The sequence below is a fragment of the Phaethon aethereus genome, assembly GCF_964289735.1.
Source record: "Phaethon aethereus genome assembly, chromosome: 14".
Classification (NCBI taxonomy): Eukaryota; Metazoa; Chordata; class Aves; order Phaethontiformes; family Phaethontidae; genus Phaethon; species Phaethon aethereus.
The window spans coordinates 21,278,569-21,301,471 of NC_138590.1; the positions used below are offsets into that span (position 1 = coordinate 21,278,569).

Sequence of the window (22,903 nt, forward strand, 5' to 3'; positions counted from 1 at the left end):
CTCATTTTATACTTGTAGTGTTTTGCTAAATGTGAATTTCACAGGGATGTCAGTATCAAAATAAGCCTATAAAGATGCTTTGCATGTAAACGCTTTAAAAACAAAACTGCTACTGTACCCATATAGAATCGTTCAAGCTATCTTGAGTGTCACTAAACTATACAGAATCATATGCTCCAGTATACACATACATCTTTGTGGGAGAATTGGAAAATTAAAACCCGTGTTGTCTGCTAATGAACAGACCCGTCCTTCTGCAGTGTAAGAGGAAAACCAGACACTGCAGCCAGCACTGCTGATCATAAATCAGAAGGTTTTCTTTTTTGTTTGTAGTTCATATAAAATTTTTTTTGAGGAAACTAAATAGTAGCTACACCTTGATTTTTCCATTAAATCTTTTAATTAAAAAAAGTATGATTTTGTCCCAAATGAAAGACAGCTTAAATCAAAAGGTTGACACTTTGAATTTCTTCTTATATAGCTTTTACACTTCCTTCTACACTCTTACACATGACCTTAATAGTCAAAGTGCCTTTCTGATTTTATCTAGCCAAGTCACTATGTCCATTTATTTTTGGCTATTGACCTCACTACAATCATTGAAGCGACAAAATATAATATGTTGGATGATACAGCAAACATGAGCCAGATCCTCAGATCTTTTGATCTGTTAGTCTGTTTCTACAATTCCTTTAGTGGGCATCAGTCCTGGTCTAGGTTACAAGGTTATGATGTTTCTGGGTTTCTCTAGTAAACTCCATTGTAATGTGCTTTTTCTCTGATACTCTGCTCTGTCTCCAGAGCAGTGAACCTCCAGTGAGAAGTTTGCAAGCTGCAAAATGTTTCTTAATCCTGAACGATGATGAATTTTTGCCTCCTGCCTTCTCCAGGGTGCACCAGCAGAACATCGCCCAGGTCTGCTGGGAGTGACCCACAGGTAACACTGTCCTGGAGGCACCAGCTTTGAGGGTGCTAATATAGCAGAGAAGTGGAGAGAGCTGAGCTGGGGCTGAACACACCATGGGAGCAAACACCTCCAGCAAGTCACCACCCTTCGATGAAAACGAAGACGGTAAGAGATTTTCCTAGTTGTTGTCTGGGACTGCAAAGTCCACCAGTGCAGAGACTGCAACTGTGAGAGCTGCTGCCAGCTCCTGCGCTGGGGTCGCAAACACCCAGATGTCTTGGTTAAGCAAAGATGTGCCGAGGTCTGCAGCAGCAGCAGCGTGCCTTTGGTCTGCTGCAGAGCTGTAGTCGGGTGCCAGGCGGTCCTTTCGCCTCCCCCCTCTGCGGCTGGGCACTGGGAGAGTAACTGTTGGCAGAGCTTTGGTTTTGAGATGTCTCTCTGAGACACTGCGAGGTGCTTCGAGGGCAGGAAAGACATGCTGCTGTTCTGGAGGCAGGGGAGGTTTGTTCTGGAGATGACAGCACAAGGGGGACTGGTATGAAGTGTGGTGGGAAGATAGCTTGAGCGATGAGTGTCCCCATCCTTTTGGGCTTGGTGGGAGAGCCACCGAGAAAGACCCGGGCAGCAGCAGAGATGGAGGTTCCTGGTGACTGCCCAGCTGGGCAGCTCTACCCGTTGGCACTGGGAGACCAGCATGCGGGCTTGGTCAGCTGGAAAAGGAGAATACATTTCTGAGAGCAGTATTGGAGTCACTATGCTGCCAAGATTATAGAGACAGTCATTAAAAGATTGTTCCATAAATATATTTCCTGCTGCATGAGTCAGCTTGCTAACTGCCAGATGGGTTTTCACCTAGGTACAATAATAAAATGCATAGGTAGATAAATACAAATCCATAGAAATAAAAGTAAAATATACGAGAACCTAGATAACTCATAAACTGCTGTCCCAACGATAAGAACTCCAGTGAGGGAGGACGTAATCCTGATTACTGGGGACATAAGGGGAGGAGGGGACGTTGGCCAAAACCTGGTCATTCTCACTCCGCTCCTTGAGGAAAGTCGTCTTGAGGAGGAAGACGCTTTCGTTCTGGAGAGGCAGTGATTATATCCTGAGTAGTGCCATTACTGCCCGTGGCACGAAAGCCGTCTGCCCAGGCTGTGGCCATCCCGCTGTTCAGTCTCCGTGTGCAGCTGCCAACGCACACGGCTGCTCGGGGAAGGGAAGAGTCATTTTGTGCAACAGCATGTTCCCCTTGCTGTCCCGAACCACCCTGCTGTGATCCAGCCCTTCCCTGTGTGCCTGGGTTCGTCACCCTGCAGAGAATTTTTTTCCCTTTGGGGTCTGCGTTCGCTGCTGTCGCCCTCCAGGCGCAGAGGAAGCCGGCAAATCGCTCTGTCCTTGCGCTCTGTGCTGCTGCACCCGCAGTGCCAGCTGCGTGTGTGTGGCTGTTTGGATAAACTGGCTGTGGTTCCCAAACTATTAATGCAACTGCTTGTGATTTTTCTTTTTCTTTTTTTTTCCCCAGTTACTTTAGTGCAAAAGAAATCTGTGCTGTGAGGTTTTCCTGGAGATGTTATTCCTGGTGCATCTAAATGCTCAATATTAGCGTCTCTCATAAATAATCACTTGTGCTAGCTCAGGACTAGTACTTTTCACAGTCCTGATCAGCTTCCTTGGGGTGATGTATTCTGGCTGTGAGACTGACTGTAACAAATTGAATTTTCCTTGGCGTTGCTGGTCTCTCTGCTGAGCCTTTCTCCGGGTTCGACATATCTTTGTATGGTATCGGCTCCTGTCACTGAGAAACAAACAGTACCCCGAGCACTGCAATGAGCTGTGCGGGGTGCCTGTCTTTGGGGCAGTGAATCTTCTCGGGCAGGTGATTTCTCATGAGAACCAGTTCTGTGCTGGGAAAGGGCTTGGTTTCAGCAAACAAAACCTGACAGCGTGCGAAGCCCCTATTAGCTCTGTGGCCAAGGGCACTGGGCTTTCAGGTGTGAAATGCCAGACCCCATGCTCGGTGTGTTTGTGTGTCACGCTGGCCTGTCCAGGGGACGGCCCAGTCCTGCCATCTCCAGTGGCTCATTGTTGACCTGTTGAGTTTCGGTCGGCTCAGGTGTCAGCCTTGCACCCAGATGCAGTGTCCAGACCGCTGCAGTTGTGCTTTCATGGCCCTGCCCAAATCTAAAACGTGGTAGCACATTTTTTCTCTAATTAGTCATATTTTAATATACTGGGGGAGAGAGAAACCCAGCTGAAATGGGCATGTTCCCTATTAACTTTTCCATTATCTTGGCAAATTTGTGACCAGAGACTGTATCACCCGAGATGTCCCAGTCTTGTCCTTATTCTGATTTCGATTAAAGCTGAAACCAGTTAAGAGCTGCTGGGTGCAGCAGGACGCGGCACGACGGCTCTTCTGCTCCGTGGCACTGGCCGCCAGAGAGGCTTTGCCTTGGGACCTGTGTACGTACAAAGAGCAACAGTGTGAGCGGTGTTAAGGGCCCCGGTGCCGGCGAGGCGCCTGTTCCTTTGCAGCCCGAATTCCCCGAATTCAGGCAGTTGTCCGCGGTTGTTGTGCAGCTCACGGGCGGGTGCTGGGACCCACTGCCGGGAGGAGGAAACATCCCGCTGTTGCCATTGCACCCAAGAATTGGGTCTGCTTCTCAGAGAACCGTGCTGTGATGTTCAGGGATTTAATTATTCTCACTACCTCTCAATTTGCTTAAAAGTAAAAAAAAAAGTCTTGAAGAATATGCAAGCAGTTGCAACAAGGTGAAACCTTTTGCAAAGTAGGGGTGTTAAGGAGCTGACTCAAGGGTGAAAACATCGGGGTTTATATTGTGCCATAGTTTTCTGAATAGCTGTGGGCAAGTTACTTCACCTCCCTGTGCCTCCGCTCCTTTCTCCTCCCGCAGCGTGGCCGTCTGCCGCGTGGGGTGCGGACCCCCTTCGACTGTGCAGGGGCCGGCGGCACCGCACAGGGCAGCCGGGCTCACGCCTCGCTCGGGCTCCTGTCGTCCTTTGATGTGCACACGTGGTCATAATGCCTTTTGCCTATTTTTCCAAATCGCTATTGCTACAATTTGACTATTTTCTGTGGCACCATAATTATTATTTTTTTTTTTTTTAAGATGGACTTCTCAAAGGGTCTTTGTTTGCCTTTGGCTGAAGTGAGATGACTATTGTTTTTCTCTCAGCGTTTCCTCTGAGGAGGCACAGTTGTGGATAAAATGCTGGTGTGATGAAAAGAAATGTAATAACCAGACAGAAGGTTCAGCGCTGCAAGGTGGTCTCAGCTCCCGATGTAGTCAAGGATGAGCCCATGGTAAAAGCCGGATGTTGTTTGTGCTGCTTCTGGGCAAAAGGGTGTGGAAAGCATCCCAGAGGATGGCAGCCCGATATTCTGCCCAGCCGGCCAAATTTATTGAAAGCTAAAGCAGCAATAGATGGTAGGTGATGACAGTGGCTGGGTGAGATGGACATACCTCATTCTGCGATCCTTTGCCACCCTCCTCTCTGGCCCACCATCAGCTGTTCTGTCTTTAAATTGCCCCGGGACCGAGGGGAGCGTTAGACGTGCCTTTGTTCCTCTGCCCGGATCTGGGCCGAGTTCAGCTCCCCGGCATGGAGGGACTTGCATTATCGCTCACGATCCTGTGGTAGCACTTGTTTTCCTGAGGCTGCAGAGCAGAGAAGGGAGGGGGGGAATACAATGAAAACGGGGGAAACTACAGTGGTGAAAGGAAGACGAGCTGTAACAGCCTGTGTGGTGGTGTGCTAGCTGTACTGGGTGGGCGACAGCGATGGGAGGACCTGAGCCCGCCGAAGCGTTGCCTTCCGCTTGGCAGATGGAGTCTGCGGCCTTTGGCAGGGTTGACTTGTTTCTGATAAGGGTGGTTTTTTGTGGCTGGTTAGGTTCTGTATTTTTTGATCTAAATGTTGTTCCTTGAACCTGGGTTTAGAAATACAACCCCTGCTTTCAAAATGGTATTTCATGCTTATGCTTCAGCTGCTTCTTTATAGCAATTGTATTATCTTCCTTGGCATCTCTTAAGCATGATTTGTCTGAGTTGGCATATCACATGAACTTTCTCTCTGAAGGGCAAATGCTTTGGCTTTTTCATTGTTTTAGATGCCGTCAGGCAGTGAAATGAGGCTTGTCAAATTTGTAGATGTGGATTCAGGATGAAGAGCATGTGTTTGGTTCCTGATTTGGGCACCACAAAATTCAGTACTCCTTGGAAGCGAGACTCTGGATTGGCTCACTCCGGATTTAACCACAAAACAGAGAGCGGTTAAAATGTGATCGTACCTACTTTTTAGAGTCTTAATAAAAAGTATGCAATTTAAAATGTTAATGAAAATATTAATATTAAAAGACAAGGAGGTGGAGGGTGTTAACACGTTCATGAAAGCATTCCTATTTGTCCTGGTTTCAGATGGTTTCAACCACGACACTGTTAAAAGACAATGGAGATAGAGTGTGTTAACATGCAAGATCTGGCTGCTGGCTGAACTCCCCTGGATTTGCAGCTGTTCCAGGTGTCCATGGACATGGACCTCTGCGTTTCGTGGTCTCCCGAGCTTTTGCAGAGCCTTGTGCGGGGTCCCGGTGCCCGGGACCGGAGACTCCCCGCAGTCGTAGGGCACGTAGCTCCTGCAGCTGACCTCTCTCCGCAGCGGGCACAGGGAGTTTTTCCCCTCCTGTTTCTCCCTGCAGGTGATAAGCATCTCTCCCTTTTTATTCTGCAGGTATCCGCTGCCCTTCTCTCAGATGGTCTAACAGGTAAAGGGATCTAGTTAGTCGTTATCAACTTGTATTTGTCTCTGGTATTTTCAGCTGTTGTTCCAGGTTTGAAAAAGGGCTTCTGTGCCTAAAAGCTGGTCTTTTTTCCAAGTCCTCTAGCTGGAAACCATAAACTTTGTTTAGGTTAGATTGTGACATCCTACCTCAGAAGATAATGGGAATAAAAAGGACAATTTTTCTTAATTTCATGTGCCTTTTTAAAAAGATTGTTCTGAGACTGGGTTACGCAGTGGGTATTACACTCCTGGCCAGGTACGTGGTGGCTGTTTTCAGCTTTTTTTTTTTTTTTTTTTGGGGGGGGGGAAGTTTGGGCAGACTCAGTGGGCTGTGTGGCTGAGGCTGTTTGGTGTCCCTCCTGCATCATGTTTATGTTGAATGAAACCCAGTCTGCCAGGTTAATTTCTTTGGAAAATACATGCATCACATTAAAAAAACAATCTGCTAGCAAAGTCTGAGTACACTTCCCTGTAGTTGTGTGGTGGCAAGGATCTGGTAAGTGTCGGTGCTGCTATCCTGGGTATTAGCTTAGAGGCAGGATGCGTCCCGAGGAAAATGGGTTTATTTCTGGCCGGTATCGTGCACCAGTCTGTAAGGAGGATTCGTCAGCTGCTGTGGCAGAGTGATTAACAACAGCCTTCTGGCAATCTCATCTGAGAAAAGGCTTCGGGGACAAACACCTCTTGGTTTCTGTGCCGTTTGGTTCAGCTGATGAAGCGAGCAGCAGAGGACGGCTGAGTTGAGTGCTGCGCTTTTCACGGCGGCCGCAGAGAGCAGGGAGGGAGAGCTCTGCAGCCTGACGCACGAGTTGCTCGCGCCCCAGCGCCGCTGCGACAGCGAGACTTCAACCTGGCTGGGCCTGCTGGTTCCCCGGGTGACCGGACACTCGGCGTGGGGGGCCCGTGCTGGCTTCGGCGCACTCGCAGGCGCGCTTACAGGCGCGCCCTGTTACAGAAGGGTGGTCTGGGACGGTCCGGGCAGGCTACAGCCCAGTCCTCGGCTCTGCTGGAGGGCCGTGGCAGGGCGAGGGGGCCGGGGGGCTTGGTCTGTCCCCTTGGGGGTGTGCAAACGTAACAAGTATTTCAGGTCAGCCTGAGTGGGGAACACCAGTGGCACCTGATGGAGCTGCCGGGCAGGACGTGCATGCAAGACACCCGCTCGGAGCCGGCGTCCTGGAAAGACCCCACCGGCAGCCCGCGGTGAGCAGCAGCCGGCTGTGGTGGCACAGCCCAGTCTGTGGGTTCACAGCCCAGAGCTGCAGATCGCGGCCAGAAAGGCACCTACGGGCGCCTGCGGCGGCTGCCAGCAGGCGAGCGCAGGCACAGCCATGTTTCTTCGTTCAGCAAGTGCTTTCATTCTCATTTCACTTGAAGCTGAAGGGGAAAGAGGCCTTTTCCTCTCCTTCAGCAAGGTGCTGGAGGTGGTGTGAAGTCTCCTCTGGTGGCAGAACACCCGGCTGTTTGCGCTGACGCAGGGTAGTGACTGTAATAGCCCCAAGGCAGACCTCCTGGGAGGCTGGGGGCTACAACGGACGGGTATTCCTGAGAGCCGAACCTGCCCGAGAGACCTGGGCGCCGGCACCCACCGAGAGCAGCGCGGCTGGTTGCCTTCTGGGGCGGTCATTAAGCTAGCTGGTGGCGGTTGGCCGCAGCAGGGAGTGGAGGGTGCTGCAGGGCGTGCAAGGCAGAGGTGGACTTGGTGTGCGCCGGGCCCTGCGTGGCCGACAGCACTGCCTCGCAGCCCCGCGCTGGCTGCCGGCAGCCCGACTCCAGCCGCGGGGTCAGCCGCTTCAGCCGGCGGGGAAACAAGGGGCACGAGGCAAATGAACTCTGCGGCATCAAGCCCCTCACATCGGTGGTGTCTCTCTGTTCCAGGGGTCACACTAATTAAAGCTGGTGAGCTATTACAGATCTATCGGAGGCTTCTCTCTGGTGCCTTGAATGAGCATCCTGGTGCGGTTTGGTTCAGCCAGCAGTGGCCGGTTAAGCAGCGGATCCCTGAGCATGAGCTCCCCTTAGCTGGCGGCTGCTGGGCGCAGCGCCGTTGCACTGGCCTCTTGGAGAAGCGTTACCAGGATTCAGAGCATTCAACTCGGTAATCATCGCTGTGGTGCCTTATCCAGCAATCAGCAGCGGGGCTTGAACCCAGTACAGTTAATCTGTGTTTGCTGTACGGTAATTTGATGAGCTGTTTCTCTGGGTCTATATATCGCCTGAGATGAAACACAGGCAGCATCATCCCGGCTGATACACTTGGTATGTAGTGTCCTTCAGATTAGCACTTACTTACAAAATATTCTCCCTTGCTGTGCAGATGCCCACCTCCCAGCTGCATCTCCAGCCAGAGGCCAGAAGGGGAAGTGAAACGCATGTTCACATTCCTCCCTCCCTGCTTCACTGCACGGTCTGCAGAGCTGCTGCTCTTCTGTTTCCCTTCTGAGCAGAAACAGCCATTCTGGATGCTGAGTGGCAGCGAAGCTTGCGTCCTTATCTTCTACAGGTATCGAACAGTTGTTTAGGATACCACAAGGACACAGAGATCCAGCTGCCCATTCACATCTTCACATGGTATAAATGTTTGATGGACTAACTTTGTATTTGGTTTCAGCAGGAACACGATGAGGCTTTCATGTTTAACAGGCAGGGCAGGGTGAAAACGTTGAGTTGATGGTTCCTTGCCTGATCTACCATTGCCAAAGGCTGACCCAGGGAACTTGCCTTTGCAGCTGAGCTGCAAAGAAAAAAAGCCTGTTAAACACCAAGTTTTAAACAGCACCCAAATCTCCAAAAGCAACAGAAAGTTGCTAGGGTAGTCCTTGCTTTTTTCAGCTGCTATCTCATGGAGAAAAAATAGAAATAATGTAATATCATCAAACATTTGCTCAGCTATTTAATCTTTGAATGTTTGTTCTTTCTTGCAGTCACCTTCGACCATTTTGAAATTTTGCGAGCTATTGGGAAGGGCAGCTTTGGAAAAGTAAGTATTTTGTGAACTAATCACCATTTGGACAGCTGCAAATGTAAATGGTTGAGAAATGGGTGAATTAGAGGCTCATATGAGAGTAAAGAAATAAATCCCTGCACTGTCAATGAGCTTTAACCTGAGCTTCAACTCCCGGTAATCAAGAAGGAATCAGAGCCTGATTCCTCATCCATTGTGTAGCCACAAATTATGTTACAGGAGACTAAAATGAGAAACTGATAAATCAAATGAGCTGAAATTCATTATGTTTCTGGATAAGCATTTTCTAAGGTTTCCCAGCAAATCAACACTGAACATCATGATGCATCTTTGATAAAGAACTACAATCAACATGAAAGGCCTGGCAATTTTTTAAAGAGGGTATTTCTCTGTGTCTGTTATTAAGCATCAGGTTACAGTCATACGTTTTATTTTTATGTTGTTATGGAGTTCTCTGCTTGTATATGCTGACAGAATTCTAGAAGGTCATTTGCCCCTTCACATAAGCGCACACTCATGCCAGAAATGAGGTGTGCCTTAGGTGCAGAGGGCAACAAAAATCTCTAGACAAAGCGATTTATTTGGTGGTTAAACAAAAAAGGTTGACTGAAACTTTGGGAATTCATCCCAAACTCAAACTGTTGTGAAAACAAATCTGAAAAAACAGTCTGTTTTGTTTTGTCTCTTACAGACCCAGAGTCTTTCACTGAAGCAATGTTTCTATATTTGATTAAATATAACTATAAGAAAGGTTAAAATTCAAACCCCAATACCCCTCAAACAAAGCCCAATGAAATTCAGTGAGCTGAATGAAACCTAGGAAGAAGCGGGGGGATCAGGTCCTGCTCCTCAGTTTCTGCCCTGTGGTTCTGTGGTGGAAAGGACTTTTCCAAACAGTAACTGATGTGAGAGGCAGGGACACAACCAAGATTAGTTAGTGCTATTAAATAAAATGTTGACTCCTGTGCAATTCCCTATTTATATCCCTGTCTTTGTGGTGATAAATTCCTTCCCCTCGGCAAGATTTCTTCTTTCACTGAAAACTGGGTGATTTTCTGGCGATGTCTGGTGTTGCAACGTCAGTGCATGGAGCTGTGACTTGGCAGCGTGGACTTTGCTAAAGCCACCGGAGAATGCTTGTGTGACCATGTTTTACCTGCCTAAATTTGCTGACAAATCACTTCTGATTTATCCCTTGATTTGCTCACTTAGGTCTGCGTTGTGCAAAAGAACGACACCAAGAAGATGTATGCCATGAAATACATGAATAAACAGAAGTGCGTGGAGCGTAATGAAGTGAGGAATGTTTTCAAGGAGCTGCAGATCATGCAGGGCCTGGAACATCCCTTCTTAGTTAATTTATGGTAAGATACTGCTCCTTTGCTTACCGGCTGAGTCAGCGTTGTCAGCTAGAGACACCTTTGAGACCAGCCTTGCCCATTTTTCTGCCGCGAGCCACGTTCGGGAGCGGCTGGTGTTGCCGCTGCAGCACGACAGGCATCGTGCTGGGCACGTGGGTCTCGCTGGCAGCGGGTGGGCTGCCAAGCGCCGTCTGCCAGGCGAGCGGCAGCGATTGCCGGTGATCGCTCTGGAGAACGCGTGTGCGTGCACCGTGCACCGGCCCGTGGTTCTTCGCTGGAGGTGGGGCTCCTCCTCTGTTCCGCTGACCAGAGCTCTGCTTCAGGGGAATCTTACTTAGTTAAACAAGAAGTTATCTCCCGTGTCCCCCCAGAGAAGCACAAAAGAGTTTATTCGTGTGTTCCCTGGTGGTTTCTTCCTAGGCAGTTATTGCTCATTACCACAACCCAGTTTTATCTAATAGTGCTCTTTTGCAACTAACAGCAGCTCCCAGGGCCGCACAGTAACAGCCCGGGACCCGTAGCCAAGCAGTGCCCTGTTCGCAGGGTTTCCCTTGGCAGTGCTTTCTTCTCATCACCTCCTGATTCTGATGTTCTGGTTTATTTTGTGCTTTAAACACCCTGCCTTACTACCTTATTGATGTTTGACTGAACTGATGCTAATCAGCAAAGATAAAAGCAATTTATCATTAAATCTACTGATGGAAAAATAACAACATTCAAATTTTATCGCAGAAACCCATATGCCTATTGGGGAAATGTCTACATAAAAGAGTCTCTTTCCTTTAAGAGTACCTGATGAATGCGACCTACATGCTCTGGTTATAGTCCTTTTGCAACCGTTAGCGGTGGGATTGACCAGCTGAGTGATGAGACGCACCGATTCTTCCCCCTTTGTTTGTTTCAGCGTGTTTTCCTGCAGCGAGGCAGTAGAAAGGAATTTTAAATAAGACTCTATTACTGTTAGAGTCTGCCAGGTTAATTTTATTGGGACACCAGTAACGTTTCAAGTGGTGTGGTCTCATACACCACATGATGCAGTGGCTGATATCCTGTAGTTACAGGATTCCTCTGGGGAATTACAGGTAGTTACATTTATTGGATTTATTTTTAGAATGAGGTAGAACTTGTCAATGTTAAACACAAAAAATGAGCCTAAAACACATTGAAGATCACAAATCTTTGAATAACTTTGTGTTCCTTTTTGAAATCTGCTGTGACTTGAATGCTATTAGGTGAACTTTCATGATTTTGATGGTATTGTTCTAACTAGGGTATGAATGAGAACTATGCATCTAGACCTTCCAGAGCTTTGGACATAAATCCAAAGTTTGCTTTCCTACTTGAACAAGCAGTTCCAGGCAGCTGAGAACTGAACAGCATATGCATATGTATAGACCTGTGCAGCACAAGTCATCTGAGTTTCCCTACTTCTGTTCTTATCATGTCATCCCTGGCCTCGGGTATAGCCTTTAGCTTTCCTGCACTTCGAATCATACACAGACTGCAAGCTTCGTGTGGAGTAATATTCTGGTTCATGGTGCTGCTCATCACATCAAGAAGCTGGTGTATTGGTAAGAAAAATCCATGAGAAAAAAGCTCATAGCTGATTGTTAGACTGTCTCAAAGGGACACTTGGTAAACAGTTGCATCAAATGAGGTCACGTAAAGAGGAATGGCAGATAGCAGCTGCATCCCCTGTCGCGCTGAGCAAATGGGTTTATGAACGCGCTGCTGCCAGGAGACCCAGAGGCGGGTTATGAGTGCCCCCGGTGCAGAGTCTACTGGCTGTGAGCCTGGGCACGGCTGTGCATGCTGGGTCAGGGCTCCTCTCTACGCTGCTGCTATGGTCAGTTCCCGTGGGTGCTCAGAGAAGAACAAATGTCCATCTTTGAAGAGCTGAGTGTGAACCTCAAGGGCAGCAAACAGCGTTTATCCAGAGCTCCGAGCTGGATTTCCACTGCTGTGTCGAGTTACCGGTTGCTCAGCCAGCTGGGACTTCGCAGCAAGTGATGGGATCTTGCAAGATCCCCTGGAGGGATCTCATGTACATGAGTGTTGGCTGGGGCAGCGTAGGACTTACGGACGATTTTCACAGAGTGCCAGCACAGACGTGACACGGGTGACTTCTGGAGCTGTACCACTCCATAGTGGCAGTGGCAGCTGTTTTAGTTGCTGCCTGTGGCCAGCCTCTCCTGATGGCGTGTTGTGGGTGGCCACGGTGCCACCTCCCTCTTCACACGTCCTAAGCGGAAGCATTTCATTCGCTTGCGGCCGCTGGCGCCCGCTGTTAACTGCTGAGTAAAGCTGGCGCGTGCCGCGCGCTGCCCGGCGATTCAGGAAGCAAGCAGTAGACAAGTGTTAATTTGAGGTCCTCCGCGAAATAAAAATGCGTGGTCCACTCCTGGGCCCTTCCTGGTCTGTGCTCGTATCCCGTGATAAACCCGCCTGTCAGGCTGCCGTCCATCTTCTCCCCTTAGGGGGAGGAACTTAGCAACAAGCTGTGTCAGAGTAATGGTTTGGGGAGGTTTGGACGTGGCTTTATTTTTGAAGTGGCTGATAGTAACAAGTCCAACATAAAGACATTGGGTTTCTGTTCTTCTAGTGGGCCTGCTGGTAGTTGTTCATACAAGCTGCTCTGACTCCGTTATGGAACTGAAGCTAAATTATTGTCATCTCAAGTATGACAATATGAGTTTAGTCACAGCATGAAACAGAGCATGGGAAGGTCATGAAATTATTATTCCACAAGTGAAAAAGTTCCAAGAAATTATGAGTATTCTCAGAGCTACCATATGTCCCTTTATAACCTGTCTTTTTTCAATATTATCATCCTTGAACCATGCTTATGCCGTTTTAGGTACTCGTTCCAGGATGAAGAAGATATGTTTATGGTTGTAGACCTGCTGCTTGGAGGGGACCTGCGTTACCATCTCCAACAAAACGTGCAGTTCCAAGAAGGCACTGTGAAACTCTTCATCTGTGAGCTGGTGCTGGCCCTTGACTATCTCCAGAGCAGGCACATCATCCACAGGTCAGCTGGGGACCTTGTAGGTGAACTGATGCTCATAGGCTGCAGCAGGGGCAGACTTGTTCCTCTAAAACGAAAGGACAAATAGACGCTTAAGAGCTAAACAAAATATTCTCCCATGTACGTTTGCTTTTATGTAGAATACTAGGCTTCCCAGAGAAAAGCATTTCATATACCACAGAGAGCATCTTATTTCTCCCTCCGGGATAGCTATGCTATAGCATATTTGATTTGTTTGCTGATCCTGCAAAAAGCTGTCTCTAACAGGTTTAATTAGCTGTAGCTCATTATATCCATCCTGGTCCAGGGAGGGTAGGCGTCCGCTTTCAGAATTCCCCTGCTGTCACACTCAAAGGTGTCTCGCTTTTGATCCACACTCTGTACCGCACTGAAAGACAAAGGAATGGGACCAAACACAGCTTTTTTTCTGTATGAGGTTAAATCCCTTTCTAGAAGTGGTGAGAGCTTCTTTTTGGCTACCAAGATTTTTCATGGCCAGTGAAAAAATATTTGAGCTCTTCCTACACATTTGAAGACCTGCAAAATAAGAGAGGAGGTAGAGCTTTTCCCTGGCTGGAGAGGCAGGGTTTGGCTCCGGACAGATGCACGTGCGGCTGTTTCCTGCTGGTGTGTTGGGCAATGCAAACCTCGGGGGTCCGAGGGTTTTGACTTGGTAGCTGCTGACAGGGGGTATGAACAGGGAGGGGCCAGCGGAGGCTTAATAAAGGCAGGGAGAAGATTATCTCATTTATAAATATCACTCCAGAGGAGCGTTCTTGTGAGGTGTAAAAATGAAACGTATAAAACTTAAAACTGAACTGATCCTGGTTGTAAGTAGGGGAAGGAACACGCTGTTGAAGGGCTGGTAAGGACTAATGCTTGTTCATGTCCGTAGTGTTTGGCTGCCGCTTCCGAGACATGGAAGCAAAAGGCCGACGCTTGGCGTGCCCACGGCGTGCCCTCCGCAGCTATGGAGAGCCCCGCAGCACCAGAGAGGTTTTGCTCTGCTTCGGCTGGAGCCAGACCTCCTTGAGGATGGCTCCCACTTTCTCAGGAGTCTCATCTTCCGTGCTGCTTGTTTTGTTTTATACCCGCATGGAGTTCTCCTCTGATGCAGCGGGTCTTGGCGGGCAGGCCGCCCAGCTGCCCCGTTCTGGCTCCGGCGGCCGCTGCTGCGGTCCGGGACGCGAAGCCGCGCGCGGTGGCGGGGGCGTTGCGCTGGCCCTCTCCGCCCGGCACCTGCTCACCGACACCGAATAATGGATGAGCATGAATTAAACATCATGAAAGGCAGACTTGTCTGTCCCTGTCCTGGGCAGCCAGGGGTAAATCCTCACGCTGCTGGCTTGGCCTGCGCAACCCGAGTGGGGCACAGGCGTGAGGCAAGCATGGGGGGAGACCCTGCTCCACTGCGATGAGTTACGGTTAGTAGCGCTTATGGCACCGAGGGGCTAGAGGTTCTTCACGACTCGATGCTGTAAGAATGAGTCTGCATGAGGAGGAGACTGTTCCTCGCGATGACAGCCGCGGGAGCACGGGGGGCCCGGGGGGCTGCGGTCCCTCTTCTGAGCCACGTCGCCGCGATCGTGTGGCCGTCAGCATCGCCGAGCGGGGGGCTGGCACGCCGCTACGGCTGCAGCGCAAGGGCAGGAACGCGGAGCACAGCCAAGGGCAAGATGGCCGGGGTTTCCCAGAGGGTTATTTGTAAATGTAGTTCGGAGAAGCTAAAGCTGAGGCTGCAATGTGTGTTTCAAGCAGCTATACGTGTTTAAGGTGAATAGAGTATGGCAAAACATGTATGGCAGTCTGTAAAATGTGCAAGTTGTTTAATTTACACTGTAATGCAAGTTGTTTAATTAACACTGTAACCCAGTGGGACAGTGCTAGATTGATAAAGTGGCTCAGCTGAGTCAATTACACGGCAACATCTGTAACCGGGATCATCAGGAGACGGGCAGCAAGTGCTTATCTGGACTGCGCAAAGCTGTGCAGAGACAGCACTCGCAGACTGAGGGCTGGGTTATTTCCCACCTACATGTAGAAGAGTGGGAAATATTTGTTAATTTTTTCAGGCTAGGAAATGGTGTAACCAGTTTATAAAAAATAAATATACAAATAATCAATAAACAAAATTATCCCTGTTCATTGTTTGCATTCTGGGAATGATCTCACTGTGCTGGTGTAATTATATAGGCTGCATACCAGATTGAGTGAGATCAGAAAAGGCCCCAGTGGAAATAAAAAAAAAATTAAATAAAAAAAAAAAAGGTTGAAAACTGGACGAGAAACAAAAACCTGTCTTTATGGTTCATTTCAAAACCTTGACAATATTTTTGTATCAAGAGGTTCAAAGAATCCATTTTTTTCAAACACTTTTTGCTGAACCATTTCTTGAAGTTTTTGCTTAAGTTAGGGTTTTCTCAAAAGTACCAAGTGTGGCATCACCATTTTTCGCTATCAAATACAGTGCTTCCGCCCATCTGGCCTGTTTGGCTCTGACCTGTGGCACGGGTTTGCTGCGCTTGCAGGGAAACGCAGCCACTTGCCTGAAGCCGCCCCGTCCTCTCGTGATAAAGCCGCCTGGCCCCGTGGTGACCTGTGTGATGGGGATGGCACAAGGAAGGTCACGGGTGTTTATAGCCTACTGGAAGTAGTTCGGGTGAGGAGGTGCCAGAGAACTGTAAGCTACTATGTGATAATTAGATATATTTTCCTTTCCTGATTCCAGGTGGCTAGGTGAATTCAAACTTTAGCTTAGTGATTGCATTTTTAAGGGTAAAATCTCAAACCTGCTCATTTCTTCACTTGGAACCCCTGGGCCCGGTGGGAGGCATCAGGGCGGAGCAGGTCTTTGCAGGCACGCCTGCCCTGTGGACGCGACAGCCTGCCTACGGGGCATCACGTTGCCGGGTGCCTGGCTCAGGCTGAGAGCAGGTGAATGGGGACTGCGGTAATTAGCTCATTAAAACCAGGTAATGTCTTGTAAAGCCACTCAGGTGGATACAGTAGGTGTATCACGTGTATGTTTCCTCCCTTCAGAGGAAAGCATTTCCCTACAGCATTGCTGTAGGTAGTAGTATTTTGGTTTTGTTTTTTTTTTTTAATTCAGGAGCAAAACCTGCGGGGAACCCATTTGTTTCTAGAGCAAAGATGTTAAAGTCATTTGATTTTTACTGAGTAAATGGGGAGCAGCTCTCAATATAGTGTTGAAACAGATCAAGAAGTAAAAGGAGGAAAAAGATAAAATGAAGCTCTCATGTTTGGGTGGACTGCTTGGATGCTGCTAGTCTAAACCACAGCAGCCTTCATAGCCACATACAACCCTATACCACCATTTCTGCTTTTGTTGTTTGATTAGTCGTTCTCTTATGCCTAAACCAAACCCTGCAGGAACAGCAGAGCTGAAGAGCCCCAGTAAAGGCAACTTTTAGGGTATGGTATCTCTGGAAGTGTGTCCCCCCAGAGCCTGGGCTTTCCTAAAGCGTCTGCAGCCGTGTTTCTTGTCACTTTTCTGGGCTAATGGCTGTCTCCCCTTCTCTGCCTTTTTTCTTAGAGACATCAAGCCTGACAACATTTTACTGGACGAGCATGGTAAGTGCCAGTTGCTTTGTGGTCGTGCATATGCATAAAAGTAGAGTCAGAAACAGGGCATCCGAGTTAACGTTTAGGTGGTTGCTGTTTTCCTCATTTTGTGTTGCTTTCTCTCCCTCAGTTCAGTTAGCGACAGGACCGTCCTTCCCAGCTTTGCTTGCTGTCTTTTGCTTTTTGAGCGGCGGTGTCTTGTACCTTCAGGGCGCTGCGCGCGCTGTGATGCTGCAGTATTTCTGGGGGTCCCTTAGTTTTTAATCAACACCTCCTCTGACCGACTAACCTAATGGAGTCTCTGGAAGGCGTTGGCAGGGGTGACACATTCCGTGCTGCTTGTGGTCAGTTGCCTAGCAGACCTTATTTTAAGACCTTCTTGGCTCTTCCTTAAAACTTACTCAATGTAATCACTTGAACGGAAACACGCATGTAATTGCAGGCTGTGTGTAATGTAAACTCACAAACAGAACGAATAATGGCTGGGTAGATATCTTCATTCAGGTATTTTCTTTTTCCTTGAGCACTTGGCATTGGGAGAGAGCTCTGAAGAGGATTTGGGGCTGGGTATATTACAGATGTTGCTATCATTTTTTATTTAGTCTCTTCCTCAGGCAAAACTCTAACTATATTCTTGCATTATGCTCTAGAGACATTTTTTTTTGTCCTGGCAAAGTTCTCACAGTGAAGAGTTGTCTGATGTTTATTAGCTTTTAACTCATTAGAAAAATACTTTGTCATTTCATATTCTTTGAAAATCTGTGTAACTAACTGGCTTGTTGTGAGAAATCTTCATTAGCAACTACAGCAAGGCACTTGAAGAGAAAAAGTCAGCACAGGGACCAGGCGTATCTGAATTCATTATCACTTCAGAGGCTGTAGTAGAGATGCTGAAGCTCCTGAGGACCTGCCGTGGCTCTCCTGTGTAAGGAGGGTTGCCTGGCAGCACCTGGGCCCAGGCTGTACCTGTTTTGCATATGACCTCTAATTTCAAAGTGCTAGCTAATTATTTATTTAGGAGCTGTCAGCAGAGCTGCTTCTGCCTCCAGTGCAGTAGCCTCTCTGCTGCCTCACTGGGTGCTGCTGCGGGTGCCCTGTGCACAGACCGATGCAGGGGCCCGTCCTCCCTCCCAGCAGCACCCACCGATACCTCATGGTCGTGCTGGGCCAGCCGGGGCTGGGGTGCTTGTGGCACTGCCATGGCTCCAGGGCCGCCGTCCCAGCCAGCGCTGTGCAGTGCCGGCGCAGGGCTGCAGTCGGTCATTCCTCACCAGCGGACGCTCTTGGGTGACCTGTCACCGTCCTCCAGGAACGGCCCTGCCTTGTGCCCGGTAGGACTGGGGTGACGCAGCCACCCGAGAGGGAGCTGGGAGTGCCAGAGCCAGGGAAAAGTGGGTCAGCATCCCCCAAAGAGGGGGAACAAGCTCTGCTTGTCTCTGCATTCAGCTCAGCAGAACGTAACCTGCAGACTTCTATGACCCTGCAATTTGGGTTGATTTTTTGAGCCTATTCTCTGCTTGCTGTGGTGTTTTAACCGTCTGTTGCAGAGGTTTCTGTGGATGTACCCTTGACTTTAATGTCCTCCTGACTATGACTTGCAGTATTTCTTTTCTTCGTCCATGGCACCGAAGGTGTGTCCTCTCATGCGTACAGGACGCTTTGTGTACACACAGTTCAATTTTTTCTTGTCCCTGGAGCAACTGTTACTGTAGCATGTTTACCTATAATTAGCCTAGTAGATTGTGCTTGTTTTTCAGTATCCTTTTCCCCATGGAGAATGGAGCTGCATCGCCCCATTCCCTTTCCTCACCCTTCACCGGGCTTTTACAACTGTGATCACAAAATAGATGCCATTTGCTAACATCAATTTTTTATAATGTTCTTGATTGAGACCAGTCTCCTGAGTATGAAGCACCTGAAGACCTTCAGCAAACAGACTTCAGTCCTTCATTCTGAGACTCTTCCTGCCGCCTAACCCTGCCATTTGGCCCATCTTCCTTTCCAGCTGTGAAGTAGCTTTCCAGCTGTGACTCCTTCACCCTTTCATATTTACATATCGAAAGGCACCCAAGTCTGGTACCACCCGCAGCATCCTTTTTGCTGGTGTTAATCACTGATGAGGCTGCAGGAGCCCTTATGCACATCATCTGATCTTTGTGTAGGAGGCTGGTTCAGGTTTTTGACAGCACAAATGCCTCTCATGATGCCACATATTGAAATGCGTTGTCCTGCTGCTGACTGTCATGAACTCAACACGCATCTCGTGGATTTGCCTCTGTCACCCTGCTTGGTGACATTCCGTATTACCATATCAATTTCAGATCAGAAATTGAAGTGAGCCATAAATAAAGTGGAATATCGGGCAAATGTCTTTCTGTGCAATAAAGTAAAGCAGCTGTTTGACATCAGAGACTTGGATTAGGTCCCACAATGAAAAAATCCTGATCATCTTCGATGATAAGTCTATCGATTTGGCTGAATGACGGCACAGCTCACCTGAGAATAAACGAATATAACAGATGGCAGTTTCCAGGAATTGTGACTAATTTCTCAGGAGGTTCTGGCCAGGTCATTTGTCTAATAAAATTGAAGAAAAGTTCAGTTTTATCTCTAGTAAAATTGAGAGGTTTTTTCCAAGAGCCCTCTAATGGCTTTGCTCAGTATTTTTTCTTGTACTACTGCCGAGAGGTTCTCCAGGGCAGCACTAAAATGGATGAGTTCATGCCAATGCAGGCACTGCATGCATAACCCATTTGCTCTTTGATCTCAGATAACAAAGTTAATGGCACAGTCTGTCCAACTGCCTCTGTATTCCACAGCTTCTAATGTCTCTAGTTTCATATTCTTTAAAATGTTATCTTATTTCAATTTGCAGAAGCCTTATTTTTTTTTTTCACAGATGATGCTCTAGAAAGGTGAAGGAATTATGTAGTAACATAATAAGAAAATTCTTTGCCTTAATGCAGAACCATTTTGCAAGTCATTTGTCTGCAAGTGCCAGTTTCAGGCAGACAGGACAAGCTTCAGGAAGGACACGGCGCCCGCAGTACAGCTCTGGCTGTGCTGTTTAGAATTGGCTGCAGTTAGAGATGCTGAGCAACCAGGAAAACACAAGCCTGAAAGTTTGACCCTAAAGCCCGGCAGCAACAGCCAGTGCTTCCCTCTTGGTTACCAGTAGCTGCCATCTCTGATCGCTCAGTCCAGCCCCTTCTGTAACGCTGTCGTCACTGTTCAGCCTTGTTGTACCATGTGGAGCCTTCTTCCTCGGCCTCATGGGCTTGATTTGGTAATTTCCCAAGTGGGCTAGTTTATAAAACTTGTGATTTATTTTAAGTGAATCATTTAAAAGATGCATCCGGAGAATGTTTGTGCTTGGAATATAAAATTCTTAATAAGTCTTTATGATTGATATTTATGAAAACAGCTCCCCACAAAGTGGAATCGGAGCTAGAGATGAAAGAAAAAACAGTGCAAGGACATAGAGGACGTATCCAGACAGGACAGTTATATGTCATTCTTTTCTCTCAAGTACTCCCCAGCGATTTGACACCCGTTCGTCAGAGGGCAGACTGACGAAGGGAGGGCCTGGCTAGTTTTTTAAAGCAGTGTAAGCAGCAAGGAGGGACACGTGCTCTTGACAGGTCCTTCGGGTACCCTGTGAGAGGCGAGCTCTGACACCTCTCTCACGCTCTCCCAGCGGCCCGTGGCTCACCAGAGGGACCTCAAGTTTTCCTTTCTTCCTTCAAACTGAAGCACGACAAGCACCGCAGGTTTGATAAGGAAATCTGTGTTTTGGTGGGACTTGCATCCCGGAGGCGCAGAGACAAGTCTGACCTAGATGCAGCAGGCAAACTTCTTCCCCGCTCTCATACAACAGATACAGAGGCACAATTGTAAAGACTTACTGAAACGTTTCGTGGCATCCAGACAAGACAAAAGAAGTTCATTACCAAAGCATCAATTTTAGATGTATAAAGGTGATCTTATTCTACTTTAACTCATGAACTAACGCAGCAGTGAATTTCTAGCTATTGAAGGAAGTGTTGTCATAGCGTCTCCATCAGTAGAAAACCACTTTGATTCGATCTCTGTGGCTGGAGGAATTCAGCCACACTCTGTTATTGCAGGGGAGGGTGATGAGTCTGCAAAACACAACATACAAAACATCTGATGCTCTTGATAATGAGTCCAACTCTGTCAGGGACGAGCAAGTTCAGTGCCATAGGAGAAAATGCATGAGGTCAAGAAGATATTTCCCTGTAAACACTCCAGGTCAGGTTAGACGGGGCTCTGAGCAACCTGATCTAGTTGAAGATGTCCCTGCTTATTGCAGCGGGGTTGGTCTAGATGACCTTTAAAGATCCCTACCAACCCAAACGATTCTATGATTCTGTGATTCTAAGAAGAAAAGACTGCCTGCATTTCATCAGAATTAGGCTGAACTAAACCACACGTTTCAAATAAATTAACTACAGTGAAATCAGCCTTGTATTGATTACCTGTGCTGCTGTACATGACTGGTCTGCTCACTGATATGAATTTAGCAAATAAGGAGGAATAAATTAAGTGCTTGCAAAAAAACCCAAAACAACCCAACATAAAAGTGCAAGTAAAAGAGCAGACAAGAGCTAGGTGGAAGCATTTCCTTTCTCATCCCTGCAAATCACATCCCCCTCTTTTATTGCCTTTTCAGTTTGCAGGCCGCAATTGTGCATATTTTAGCAGTGATAGCAGAAACCATTTCTACCCCAAGGGGGTTTTCATGATGTTTGAATTTCTTGCACAAGGGTCTTTTGCTTACTTCCTAAGGTATTTTGTTCCATTCTAGAGACATCCTCTAAAGATGAAAATGGAAAGAGTGTTTAGTACCTGGGAGCACCAAAAGGCAAGTAGCTAGAAAGAGAGTGGAAACACTCAATCATCTCTAAAGGCGAACGCCATTGAAATAAGCTGAATTGTGTCAGGAGCCACAGTTATAAAGGTGAGAAGCAGCATCACTGCATCAAGGGGTGTGGATGAAGTTCATCTTGCAGGTTGTCGTCTTTGTCTTTTCAAGGGGGTGATACTTGCTTCAGCCAGCTCCTACAGAATAGGCAATGTTCAGGTCATATCTTTAGATCAGCTTTGGAAAGGCTAAAGCTGTGCTTTAGAGAGGCACGAGTCGCTCACACGCTTCCCATGGAAAGTGGGGAACGGGCTGCCATGTTCTGCGGTAGCCTCAGGTTTTTGAGCAGCCTTGAAGAAGCCAGTGCAGCATATGTCGTAGCAGTCCCGTGGAATATTGCTGCTGCTGCTGTGTCCCATTACACATCTGCAGCTCCTCCCGTTGCTGAGCACAGGCTTAAGCACCTTCTGCTCCCTGTATTCCTGGGGCCTTGGCCCTGGCAGGGAGCTGCTTTGACTGCAGGTCCTCTCCCTGCGTGAGCAGTCTCCAGCGTGGGATGCTGCCAAGGAGCCAGGTTCTGCCCAGGGGGATGCCGGGCTTTCTAAACAACATAAGCTGATTCCTAAAGGCTTGGTTTTTGGTAAGGTGGTGACTATGTTATAGTCAGTTACCATACTAAGCACTGACATTGGTGAATTTACGCTTACGAACCCTAAATTAGAGCATTTTTTTCTCCTATAGTTCTGTAATACTTCCTTCTGCTTCCTTTCTCTGGCCCCTGCTGCATCCCTAATGAAGTCAGGTCTGGACTGCACATCCCTGCCCTTTTGTGCCAGCCACCCCTTAGGTGTGCAGCAGATGCATGCCTCGGTTGAAGCTGTCTGTGCTGACATTTGTGCACTGTGTACTTGGTGCGATACACAGCATAGAAGCGCAACCCAACCAGAAACCCAGCATTTCTCCTTCCCAAAGGACTTTTCCACATTATGCTGCAATCCTGCTTTCCCAACAAGAGAATAAATAGATGATGTTTAAGATAGTTTATCATGGTTCTGCCACTGTGCTAGTACTTCCATGCTCTTTTGCCGACCAAAGCGTCTCTATGCTGAATATTGTGCAAAACCACAATAAAAGTCTCTGCCTGAAAGAAGTTATGTTTTATTTTCAAGCCTGCAGTGATCAGCTCTTTCCATTAGTCACTAGAGGCCTGAAGCATGAGTGAGTCTCCCAGAAAAAGATTTTGATTCTTAAACTGCTCTGAAGTCATCACTGAAAGGAGGTTATGAATGTGGTATAAAGCAGTTTTTTCCCCTTCTCATCTTCCAGCCACTTAAGTTTAGAACAGGTTGTGATCTGAGCTTTGAAAAAA

At 47.9% G+C, this 22,903-nt stretch overlaps 1 protein-coding gene across 1 annotated transcript in view; it reads left to right on the forward strand.

The window, feature by feature from the left end:
• Positions 1-1,020: 1,020 nt before the first annotated feature.
• Positions 1,021-22,903, forward strand: part of STK32A (serine/threonine kinase 32A) — a gene marked incomplete at both ends in the record, with an annotated part of 33,148 nt that continues 11,265 nt past the window's right edge. Inside the window, 5 exons of the mRNA XM_082006136.1 lie at positions 1,021-1,072; positions 8,638-8,693; positions 9,891-10,042; positions 12,897-13,070; positions 16,621-16,658. Coding sequence (XP_081862262.1) covers positions 1,021-1,072; positions 8,638-8,693; positions 9,891-10,042; positions 12,897-13,070; positions 16,621-16,658 — 472 coding nt within the window. The remainder of the gene's footprint in view (positions 1,073-8,637; positions 8,694-9,890; positions 10,043-12,896; positions 13,071-16,620; positions 16,659-22,903) is intronic.